General features: G+C 48.4%; 1 protein-coding gene across 1 annotated transcript in view; it reads right to left on the bottom strand.

Annotated features, from left to right (window-relative positions):
- Positions 1 to 416: 416 nt before the first annotated feature.
- crlf3 (cytokine receptor-like factor 3) overlaps positions 417 to 12,733 on the bottom strand; it is a gene marked incomplete at its 5' end in the record, with an annotated part of 12,661 nt that continues 344 nt past the window's right edge. The window contains 5 exons of the mRNA XM_084461016.1: positions 417 to 3,972; positions 4,491 to 4,603; positions 4,753 to 4,891; positions 5,765 to 5,987; positions 12,359 to 12,536. Of these exons, the coding sequence (XP_084317142.1) occupies positions 3,704 to 3,972; positions 4,491 to 4,603; positions 4,753 to 4,891; positions 5,765 to 5,987; positions 12,359 to 12,536 (922 nt within the window). The 3' untranslated portion in view covers positions 417 to 3,703. The remainder of the gene's footprint in view (positions 3,973 to 4,490; positions 4,604 to 4,752; positions 4,892 to 5,764; positions 5,988 to 12,358; positions 12,537 to 12,733) is intronic.

Genomic DNA, 12,733 nt, shown 5'->3' with positions numbered 1-12,733 from the left:
ACATCCTAGAAAAACCAACTTGAAGTTGTGAATTTTGTAATAACGGAGTCATAAAAAAAATGTTTTCTATTTTTAAAAAAATAAAGATTTTTTGTACCATTGTCCGCTGAGTTTCCGAATGTAATTAACAGGTTCAGAATACTTTTGTCCAAATTTAAGTGAGGCTTATTTTTACACGATTGGCCCCAATAAAATAAAACATTGTTTTCACTGTTCCCCGGGCTTCTTGGTGCTAATCTCAATTCTTATTATATATGCCTTTAAAATCACTGGTTCATTTGGTGTACAATGAGTCACTGGTGCATTTGGTGTACAATGAAATGACAGGGTTTGTTTTTTTTACCAAGCAATTTATTAGGGTACAAATTTCATGGCATTCATATTATGAATGGAAGAATCAAAACAAGGTAGCGTTATTAAGCCTAGTTCGGAGTTATCAATGATAGTAGATGTGTTTGCACAGGATAGCAATGGACAACTGAGTACCATTAAATGGTGCCAAGTTCAGTTTTCGACCCCATAAATCTTTCACCTCAGCTCCGAACCATCCAATCATGATTCAGGGATGCTCGTCGGCCCCGCCTCCCCAAAGAGCAACCAGCCATCTATGAGTGGGATGAAACTGACCCAAGAGCACTTAGCCTTGGAAAAACATCCTCCTGTTTTACCTAAATCCTCCCATCTGTACATTCGAGGGGGGTGGATGTGGATCAGGTTGGCAATGTTAGGAGTAAACCCATAGAACAGCAATGCTACTTAAGTACGCAGTGGTGCTAGGACCCAGGGGGTGAAATGGGACCAGGCCTAAGGCGACCTTGTGAAGCAAAAATGCAATGACCAGGCCTGGTACCAACATGAGGCTCTGGGTCCTCCGATGTCCCCCTGGGTTGAGAGAACAGGCGAGAGAACAGTAAATATACAGCACTGAACACCTGATGTGGTTTAAACACGGTACAGCTGCTGTCGGCTGGTGACAAGAACATTTCACCACAATCTTTCTGTCAGCAGTCAAACAGGAAGTAAAAAGTAGCAAAAGAAAATGAGACAGTCATAATTATATTATTTGTCACCTAGGAACAGCTTCTGAGAGCAAGTCTGAGAACACAAGAACAGTTATAAGGAATAAGCGTTTCTCGTACTCGTCTGTGAACATTGGCATTACACTTAATACTCGTGACCCATGATCGCTGATCTGACATGACGGGCTTGGTGTAAGCCCCTTAGTGGAACCTTGCCTTCACCTATCCAATGATGTTAGATCTGCGATTACTCCCTCGAAAGGTTGGAAGAGACGATGTGCTTTGACAGTATTCAGTTGATCCAGCACACCGGTCCAGCAGAATGGATCAGGACCATCGGGTCCAGTAGACCCGGATCAGGACCATCGGTCCAGCAGAACGGATCAGAACCAGCACCTTCTAACCCCACACAGTTCCAGACAGCAGCTCAACGTTGGCCTCTCAGGCAAGAGCTCCAACAAGGTAACATGGAAAACACCAGCTTTTCTCCCAACACCACTGTAATGGAGTTTAACTGATCTAGTCAAAAGGATTTACCAAGATTCGCTCAAAAGGTTAAGTCTGGTTTATTGTGAAAACATACGAGCGCAAAGACTTCCTGGACAACGCAACAAGAGTGGTTTATCCAGCGAAGCGCCGCCCCTGGGTCCTGCTCTGCCTTATATTCAAGCAAAACACAGGTACGGTGCTTCCAGGATGTGATTGGCTACTCCATTGTACGTCATAGTAAGGTGACGGATATCAAACAGTGGTCGAGGGATGAAAAGAAAAGCGCGGTACACTTTGAATATAGACAAAGGAACAAAAGGCCTGAGCCAGGACGGGAAGGTTGAGGTGTGAGGCCCTTCCTGTCTTGGTGAGGAAGAAGACAATCTTAAAAGAGAAGTGAGGAAGACAGAGGTTTAGGAGGTGTTTGGAATTACAAAAGAGAGAGAGGAACAAAGGTTTAAGGTGTTTGGATGTAAATTCTATAACACCACTCACCACTAACACCACTCACCAACACAACTCACCACTAACACCACTCACCAACACAACTCACCACTAACACCACTCACCAACACAACTCACCACTAACACAACTCACCAACACAACTCACCACTAACACCACTCACCAACACAACTCACCACTAACACCACTCACCAACACAACTCACCACTAACACCATTCACCAACACAACTCACCAGCAACGCAGTGACCACAGATGACACACCTAAAATACTGTCATGTAAATAAGATTGTCTTGGCAAAAAAAATAGTTTGAATGTAGAAAAGAAAAGGATAATTCAACAAGAGCTCGAGGTGGGGTTGGATTCAGAAAACTTGAAACATTTAAAACAGACAGAGGGTTTTCATGCTGAACTCACATTTCACAGTGGCTGTTTTGTTTTCTTGCAATAAGCTAAACCAGCATGCTTTGCACCCCTTTGATGCCATGGGGCGGAGTGCTAAGGTGTCGTGTCTTTGATCTCTCCACCCGCCACTCACACCCGGGCTGAGACCACACCCTCCTCTTCACAGGCCAGGATGAAGATTTTTTGACCAGGTGCATCGTTCAACACCGCTACTGTTAAAAGAGTCTGTTCATGATGCCAAATTTCCACCAGTATCTATCTAGGAGTGTCCATGGGGATACTCGCAGTGACCAGTTCTCTCATATACCTCTGAGGAAATGCAGGGATCGCTGGCCAACTGAAACCTTTCCCTGTGAGAGAGGAGAGGCCCAGGGTTTGTACAGGACGAACACAACTGTAAACAATGCTCTGGCTCTTGGAGCAAGCCGGGAAAAATAAACTAGAAAACGTGTCATTTGCTAAGTACTTCTGGAACCAGAAACGTGGTTTGGCACCTGCACCCAAACCTCCATGCAAAATGGACGCTTCCTTGTAGATCTGAGACAAGCCGGATAGATGTGAGTAATGCGGTACGAGCCAATGAGAGGAGATTCTGCCATATTGCTGAGACTCAACCGGCTCAGTCAGATCAACAAGACAGCGTAGGTAGGTGTCTAGGAGAGAGTGACAGTAGAGGCATCTAGGGGTAGGAATTAAGAGGTTGGTTTGGAACTGGGCCACATAGGCAGGTTGAAAGCGCACGTCCAGGGGTAGGAATGAAGAGGTTGGTTTGGAACTGGGCCACATAGGCAGGTTGAAAGCGCAAGTCCAGGGGTAGGAATGAAGAGGTTGGTTTGGAACTGGGCCACATAGACGGGTTGAAAGCGCAAGTCCAGGGGTAGGAATGAAGAGGTTGGTTTGGAACTGGGCCACATAGGCAGGTTGAAAGCGCCAGTCCAGGGGTAGGAATGAAGAGGTTGGTTTGGAACTGGGCCACATAGGCAGGTTGAAAGCGCAAGTCCAGGGGTAGGAATGAAGAGGTTGGTTTGGAACTGGGCCACATAGGCAGGTTGAAAGCGCAAGTCCAGGGGTAGGAATGAAGAGGTTGGTTTGGAACTGGGCCACATAGGCAGGTTGAAAGCGCAAGTCCAGGGGTAGGAATGAAGAGGTTGGTTTGGAACTGGGCCACATAGGCAGGTTGAAAGCGCAAGTCCAGGGGTAGGAATTAAGAGGTTGGTTTGGAACTGGGCCACATAGGCAGGTTGAAAGCGCAAGTCCAGCAGTCAGGACGTCTCTCCTGCTAGTCTCTCTGTGTCGTCTGACCGCGCCGCTGTCCAGGGAGAGACCTCAGAACACCAGCAGCTTCCAGCCAGGGTGGGAGAAGGAGCAGCCGAAGAAGAGGCAGTCGACCCCTTGGTCCAGCAGCCAATCAAACACCACTTCCCGGTTCCCTGAACCAATGGTAACCCTCAGCTTGAAGTTGCCCCCGTCGCTCGGGTTGTTGTTGTTGCTGACAGGAAGCAGGTTGACCACCTCCATGTCAAAGGTCACAGCGGAGCCCACGGTGATAGCCGGGAGCTGATTGGTCATTTCTTTACCGTTGACAAACACCGCACCTGGGGAGGAGAGAGGAGGGGAGGAGAGAGGAGGAGAGGAGAGGAGAGGAGAGGAGAGGAGAGGAGAGGAGAGGAGAGGAGAGGAGAGGAGAGGAGAGGAGGGGGAGGATAGGAGAGAGGAGGAGGGGAGAGGAGAGGAGAGGAGAGGAGAGGAGAGGAGAGGAGAGGAGAGGAGAGGAGAGGAGAGGAGAGGAGAGGAGAGGAGGGGGAGGATAGGAGAGGAGAGGAGAGGAGAGGAGAGGAGAGGAGAGGAGAGGAGAGGAGAGGAGAGGGAGGAGAGGAGAGGAGAGGAGAGGAGAGGAGAGGAGAGGAGAGGAGAGGAGAGGAGAGGAGAGGAGAGGAGAGGAGAGGAGAGGAGAGGAGAGGAGACGAGGGGGAGGATAGGAGAGGAGACGAGGGGGAGGATAGGAAGGGAGGAGAGGAGAAGAAATGCATGAATAGATCCATCCCGTTAACGACCCTCAGTGTGTGTGAAGTGTGACCTGTGAGAAACTATGAACCAGGATATGCGTGCGTACCGTTGGTGGAGATGCAGACCGCCTGGTCTCTCTGGAGAGACTCCTCCCCGCTCTCACACTCCACACACACTCCAACGCTGTCCTGCCTGTCCACCTGCCCAGCGGCAGAGATCCTGGACACGACACACACACACACACACACACACACACACACAAGAAATACATGTTCTAATGGAAGTAAATGTAAATGTTAGACAGAGTGAGTGTGTGACAGTGAGTGTGTGTGTGTGTGTGGTGTGTGTGTGTGTGTGTGTGTACTCACTTGAAGGTGAGGGTCTGCCCACAGAAGTAGGTGGGGGCGCAGGAGTAGAGGACGGGCGTGGCGGAGGGGGAGGAGTCATTACGCATGGCGATGTTCCTCCTGCTGCTCAGGATGTAACCCTCACTGGCCGGACGCCACTCTGACACACACACACACACACATTTCATATTACACATTGTGTGTGTGTGTGTGTACCGTGCGGGGCCTGTGTGTGTGTGTGTGTACCGTGCGGGGCCAGTGTGTGTGTGTACCGTGCGGGGCCAGTGTGTGTGTGTGTGTGTGTGTGTGTGTGTGTGTGTGTGTGTGTGTACCGTGCGGGGCCAGGGTGGTGTGTGTGTGTGTGTGTGTGTGTGTGTGTGTACCGTGCGGGGCCAGGGTGGTGTGTGTGTGTGTGTGTGTACCGTGCGGGGCCAGGGTGGTGTGTGTGTGTGTGTGTGTGTGTGTGTGTACCGTGCGGGGCCAGGGTGGTGTGTGTGTGTGTGTGTGTGTGTGTGTGTGTGTGTGTGTACCGTGCGGGGCCAGGGTGGTGTGTGTGTGTGTGTGTGTGTGTGTGTGTGTGTGTGTACCGTGCGGGGCCAGGGTGGTGTGTGTGTGTGTGTGTGTGTGTGTACCGTGCGGGGCCAGGGTGGTGTGTGTGTGTGTGTGTGTGTACCGTGCGGGGCCAGGGTGGTGTGTGTGTGTGTGTGTGTGTGTGTGTGTACCGTGCGGGGCCAGGGTGGTGGTGTGTGTGTGTGTGTGTGTACCGTGCGGGGCCAGCGTGGTGTGTGTGAGTGTGTGTGTGTGTGTACCGTGCGGGGCCAGTGTGGTGTGTGTGTGTGTGTGTGTGTGTACCATGCGGGGCCAGGGTGGTGTGTGTGTGAGTGTGTGTGTGTACCGTGCGGGGCCAGGGTGGTGGTGTGTGTGTGTGTGTGTGTGTGTGTGTACCATGCGGGGCCAGGGTGGTGTGTGTGTGTGTGTGTGTGTGTGTACCGTGCGGGGCCAGGGTGGTGTGTGTGTGTGTGTGTGTGTGTACCGTGCGGGGCCAGGGTGGTGTACCCAGCCTGCGGGACGCTCCAGGGGCTCCACTCCGTCCTCCCCTCCCCGCGGGCGCTGACCCTGAACAGGTGCTGGGTGTGGGGGTCGAGGTGAGGGACCAGGAACTCCGCCTCGCGCCCGATGTAGGCGTCCTCGTAGTGACCGCTCACACCGCGCCGGAACTGGAGACGGTAGTCCTGCGCTGAGAAGTCCTCATCCACCTACACACACACACACACACACACACACACACACACACTGTGATAGTTATTTTAGACTTGTCTAGTCCAAAGATTTACCAAGATACGTTCAAAAGGTTGAGTCTGGTTTATTGAATGAAAACATTACGAGCGCAAGGACTTCCTGACAACGCAGCAAAGGTGGTTCAGTCAGAGAAGTGAGGTCAGTCACTTCTGGCTGTGGCTTATGTACAGTCCAAACAAAAGGTACAGTGTACCAGGATGTGATTGGCTACTGCATTGTACATGAATGGCAGGCGTGGCCAAGAGTAAAAACATGTGACATGAGAAAACAAAGAAAACAAAGCTCTGAATCAGGACGAGGAAGACCAAGGTGGGGCCCCTCCGACCTAAACAAAGAGATGAGGAAGAGCTATGCAGAGTGTGTTCACAATTACAAAAGAGGGAGAGCTGAGGTGTTTTACATGACAAACTGGGGTTTTGCAGGGGACTTGGGGGGAGGTGATAAATTACAAAGACAAAGGCTTAAGGTGGGTTTAAGGTGTTTGGATGTAAATTCCTGGACAATCCCTCATTTGTGCCTGAACAGGCACACAAAAATAAAATCCAAACACAGTGTAAACAGTCAGCTATGCTATACATGTGGAAAGGAAATAATCTCTCCACTAGGTGGAGAAAAAAAAAAAAAAAAAAAAAATCTCTTTTTTTTTTTTTTTTTTTTTTTTTACTTTCTCTCAACGTGCAAAATCACACACCAAAACCCCTTGCTTCAGAAATTTGACAGGAAACAAGATAAAAAAAATGACATGATTATATACTATTTATAGTCTAAGAGTGGACAACCATTCACCAAAAAACAAACTTGATTTAACAAGGCAAAAAAAAGATAAAATGGTTACCAGTGTAAGAGGGGCAAAAAACCTCTTGGTCAATTTAGAGGAAAAACCCAAACTTATTTATCAACTCATGTTTCAACCATTGCAACTCTTGTAAACAAATATGATATTTTCCAGATTATTTCAAAGTTCATTCACTCTTGTGAATAATTGCATGTGATGTCCTATGGAACATAGATTCCATGTGTGCGTCGCTGAATGTTTAATGTAGGTTCCAGTGTGTGCGATCAGAGGTGCAGTCCGATTGCTCATCAGAGGAGAGGAGAGTGTGGCGGTGACTGTCTGTCAAGGTCACTCTTGTTCACAGTGTATCCCAACAGTCATTTAGGTGACACTTCTCTTTTGGGCAATAGAATGTCATTTGGGGAATGCAAGGCGTCTTCTCTTCTAGATCGCAACTTCGATGTCGCGTTGCTTGAAATCAGTTATGTTCAATGTTAGTGTGTGCAGGTGTGTGTGCGTGTGTGGTGCATCTTGTGAGGAGGTGACCAGCAAGGTCATTTTTCCTCCGATTCCTCGTCAGAGGAGAGGACAGTGTGATGGCCCATGGTTTTGGCCTCTGAGCCCTCTGGTTCAGCTGCATTCTGATCTCCTGGTGTTTGCGATCCCCTGGTGGACCGTCCTCTGCTACTTGGACCCGTCGGCAATGGCTTGCATGGGTCCAACGAAGTCCTCTCAGATCGCTGTCTGCGTGATGAGTAGAAACTGGTACGGCCCGAGCCACCTCGGCGAGTTCCAGCTCCTTCGTCTGTGGTCGTGGACTAGGACCCAATCCCCAGGAGAGATGTGATGCAGGAACCCCTCCTTAGCCTCAGGAAATGGCGGTCCTCACTCTGTTGGAGACATCTGTTAACATCTTCCGCCACCCCTGTTTTTGAAACATGATCTGGCCCGTGGGCTAGTTTGAAAGCATAATGAAAACATGAACGAGGTAGTACAGGTTTGTCATTAGGCCCTAGATACAGGTTAGTTTGGTGGTGGAAATGTGCACTTAGTCCTTCATTTCTTTTCTCCGCAGGTGGAGCAGATGCTTGTAGGTCAGAAATGTAGGCTCTTGAATTGAACCCGGTCCATCCCTGTACTGCTCCACGTAGGGTCGGCCCGGGTCGTGCTGCCGGAGGGCTCACCTCGGCGCTCCCGCCTCCAGCACAGGCTGATGAAGTGCTCCGTCTGTGGATCCACAGATGAGAGAGACAAACAGAGACAAAACAGAAGAGCAAAAGAGAGTCCTCTGGTCTGGTCTCCCTGTTCCCTTCTTTGGTCAGGAACGGTTATTCAACAGTCTGTAGGAGATACTCAGAAACATGGTTAAGCGCAAGCTCCTGCTTTGGGGAAAAAATGTTGTTATCTGTCAGGAAAACTTAAACAGGGTGACTGTTCAAATGTCATTTAGAGCCAGTCTTCTGCAGTAGCCTACAGTGACATCAGGGGCAGTGTTAGAATGACTTCAACACGCCCAGTCCCCAGTCATGATCAAGGCAATTGGATTTGGCTCTAGCAGTTCTCTTGCGATTTTATGAAAATAAAATACCCATATTCTCGTCTCAACAAAACAACACCCCCTAAGGGTGAAAGCAAAAATTTCCTGAAGTCAGGATAAAAATAGAGATGGGTCAAAGAAAATGACACTAAAATGAACTGGCTTCATTTACAATTAACTAATCAAAAACCCTCCCTCTTCTGCATTTGAGGACAGAGTATTTGGGCACTGCTCCTGTTTCATACTTATCTGTCGCTCACAGTGAGTTGGTGACATGGCGTTGGTCTGCATCTCACGAAACCCAGATCGCCCATCTGTAGGGAAACAGGCCAGTAACCTCCGGTGTCCTGTGCCCGTCTCCTGGTTCGGCATTCACCCATCACTCCCGGAACGACAGTTGTCTGTAAAAAACCACTCAGAAAAAACACTCAGGCCCGATGAATGTGCCTCAAACTATAAACATGAGATATTTAACATACTCATTTAAAATATATATAAATTGGGTTATGAGATGCTGCATTCAGATTAAGATACTGGCAACCCTTATCTATTCCCCCCACTATTATGCACAACGCTTATGTCTTAAGCTACATATCAGAAAGAGAGACAAAACAAACAGTTAAAACAGACCAACAGCAGGTCCCAAGCAGTCCCCAGGAAGGCATGATCCAGGCTTCTCAAAGACCTGCCGCCCAGGGTCCATAGCACCTGAAAATTAAGACTCAAAACACAGACTGGGTTCAATAGCAGAGGAGAAGGCCTAATGCCAGCTCCTCAAAAAACACATTATCATTATATGAATGAAAATTCATACAGTAGAAATGCATAAAACGAACAGCTTATGGCCATTCATTGACTATTGAAACAAAACTCCTGAATCAAACACCTATTCAACCCTGTCAGACTTTTGAGTTCGCTCTACATCTATTTTATCCTGTTTATTTATCTTAAAAATTAAAACTCTCTATCTTGGCTAGTTTAAAATCACCCTTATGGGTTGTTCAAGGGAAGTCCAGCAGGTGGCGCTCGACTTCAAAATCGGAGGCTCTTCCTTCCGGACCTGTTCGGACAAAATACCTCGTAGAAAGAAGGGGCGTGGCTAATGGCGCAACAAGTCGAGGGGGGGAATCTAATTTTAAATCAGAGTTATTCTGCTGGGGAAATGGCGGAGACTGTTTGCTGAATCTCCTTATCTTTCCTTCCTGACCTAAAAAAAAACTCTCTCGTGCTACTCTCCCAAATCTTAAAAACAGACCAGTCTAGAGAATCAACAGGCTTTTCCCCCAACCCTCTAGCTGAGCCCGAATCTTAGAATTTAACACTAAAATGTCAGATGTGGATGTAAGAAATCGAAAATGCTTTAGCACATAACGAAAATCTGCCAACAAACGCTCGCAGAAATATGCTTCAGTGCAACAATGTCATCAGGCTAGACGTTTGCAGTAGAATTCTTTACATCCTCTAGCATATCTTAATAACTAGTGTTACAGGGACACCTAGTGGTGATCCCAAAATGTTGCATGTATGACCCGGAAGTTGTCTTTGGCAGCGCGGGGAAATTTAAAGAAACAACGTCCCTAATAACAGCCTAGAAACCCCAAAACAGCAATGAAAGGAAACCTTATGGTTAACTCACGGCGGTAAAGAATACAATTTCGAAGAAACAAACATTAAGACACATTAAAATTCGCTTAGTACTCACCCAGTCAGCGAAGTGCTTTGTTCTCTTCTGGCTCAATGGCGGAACACCGCGATAGCGGAGTTTTCCTTATCTCCTAGGCAACCAGCTAGCTAGCCTACTGGGAATCTAGCAGAATTTTAACAGTCTAAAAAGGGTACAAAACAATACTTTACCTGGATCCATGGCGCGCATAACAGACATACAATCAAGAGCCGAGGCTCAAAACAGTGAACACATAAGACGAACAACCCCCCGTGCACATGAAAGAGAGAACGTAGCAGACACACGGGAACGCAAACAAAGAGCGACCAAACGACGACCAAAACCGACTAATATACGACTTAAACACACAAACATGAAACAAAAAGCCCACGTTTACAACAACACTCTCGGCTGCACTAGCAATTTGGTCCAGGCTAAACCATGATGTCTAGATCCTACCAAATATGTACAGCCCCTCTGGTCAAAATCTCTACCAGAAAACGCGGATTGCAAAACTCTCAATTCCGCCCTGTAGCTACATCTCCATTGAGCAAAAACTCTCTCAACGTTCTCTCGGTTAAAACTCTCCCGCGACCGGCCAACAGGAAACCTGTTCTGTGCCAAACTCTCACTTGAACAGCTGTTAAAACTCCCGCGACCGGCCAAAAGGAAACCTGTTCCGTGCCAAACTCTCACTTGAACAGCTGATACCCTCGTAACGAAACAAAGACGAAGTCAAAAGACAATACGATATAAAATCTATTGCTGTTCACATCTCCTTAGATAGTTACTTACTAAATACCCACGCTGGGGTTTTCCGTTTTCAAACAATCCAGACCAACAAGCTGAACCAAATCAAGGCAAATACAACTCAACCCATAAGAGGGTTCGTTTAAACGTACCTGTGCGCTTCAAGAATCCAGTGGAAGAACTGAGGAAATAATCTCACCTTGCGCTCTGGCGCAAGAGAGAAAATTGATTTTCCAACGCCCACTATGGACCGACACGTCTGCCGATCAGTCCCTATCCACTGGAATCCCGAAGCAAACGCAGGCAGTGATCCCATCCCCGTCGCCAAACTGTGATAGTTATTTTAGACTTGTCTAGTCCAAAGATTTACCAAGATACGTTCAAAAGGTTGAGTCTGGTTTATTGAATGAAAACATTACGAGCGCAAGGACTTCCTGACAACGCAGCAAAGGTGGTTCAGTCAGAGAAGTGAGGTCAGTCACTTCTGGCTGTGGCTTATGTACAGTCCAAACAAAAGGTACAGTGTACCAGGATGTGATTGGCTACTGCATTGTACATGAATGGCAGGCGTGGCCAAGAGTAAAAACATGTGACATGAGAAAACAAAGAAAACAAAGCTCTGAATCAGGACGAGGAAGACCAAGGTGGGGCCCCTCCGACCTAAACAAAGAGATGAGGAAGAGCTATGCAGAGTGTGTTCACAATTACAAAAGAGGGAGAGCTGAGGTGTTTTACATGACAAACTGGGGTTTTGCAGGGGACTTGGGGGGAGGTGATAAATTACAAAGACAAAGGCTTAAGGTGGGTTTAAGGTGTTTGGATGTAAATTCCTGGACAACACACACACAAGTGTGTGCACACGGACATGTTGAGATGAGAAATGGAGGAACACACTGATGACAGGATACTGAACCAGCTTGGGTGTTGTCTTCTGTCTACATGTATTTGTGTGTGTGTGTGTGTGTGTGTGTGTGTGTGTGTGTGTGTGTGTGTGTGTGTGTGTGTGTGTGTGAGTGTGTGTGAGTGTGTGGTTGTGTGTGTGTGAGTGTGTGTGAGTGTGTGTGTGTGTGTGTGTGTGTGTGTGTGTGTGTGTGTGTGTATGTGTGTGTGTGTGTGTGTATGTGTGTGTGTGTGTGTGTGTGTGTGTGTGTGTGTGTGTGTGAGTGTGTGTGTGTGTGTGTGTGTATGTGAGTGTGTGTGTGTGTGTGAGTGTGTGAGTGTGTGTGTGTGTGTGTATGTGAGTGTGTGTGTGTGTGTGTGTGTGTGTGTGTGTGTGAGTGTGTGTGTGTGTGTGAGTGTGTGTGTGTGGTTGTGAGTGTGTGTGAGTGTGTGTGTGTGTGTGTGTGTGTGTGTGTGGTTGTGTGTGTGTGTGTGTGTGTGTGTGTGTGTGTGTGTGTGTGTGTGTGAGTGTGTGTGAGTGTGTGGTTGTGTGTGTGTGTGTGTGTGTGTGTGGTTGTGTGTGTGTGTGTGTGAGTGTGTGTGTGTGTGTGTGTGTGTGTGTGTGTGTGAGTGTGTGTGTGTGAGTGTGTGTGTGAGTGTGTGTGTGTGAGTGTGTGTGAGTGTGTGTGTGTGAGTGTGTGTGTGTGTGTGTGTGTGTGCTCACCTTGCCCCAGCGCACCATGACCCCGCCCGGTCTCTCCTGCAGCTCGTCTATCTGGACGGGGGGGTGGGCGGCAACGGACGCGTGGTGGGCGGAGCTTGCTCTGACGGCGTGGAGCAGAGAGTCGTCCAGCTGGGCCGACACACACGGTACATCCACCAGCGCCGGCACCTCTGGGAGGCTGGACACACACACACACACACACACACGCACGCACGCACACGCACGCACATACACACACGCACGCACAGCTGACTGATCAGGGAAAAGCAGGGGGTTGTGGCTCAGTTATATGCTGTCTGCGCCCCCCCTATCTCTCTCTCTCTCTCTCTCCCTCATCCATCTCTCTCTCTCTCTCTCTCTCACCCATCTATCTCT

Source organism: Borostomias antarcticus (assembly GCF_949987555.1).
Source record: "Borostomias antarcticus genome assembly, chromosome: 35".
Lineage (NCBI taxonomy): Eukaryota > Metazoa > Chordata > Actinopteri > Stomiiformes > Stomiidae > Borostomias > Borostomias antarcticus.
The sequence above is the reverse complement of the archived record's forward strand: the minus strand, read 5'-3'. Positions and strand labels throughout refer to the sequence as shown.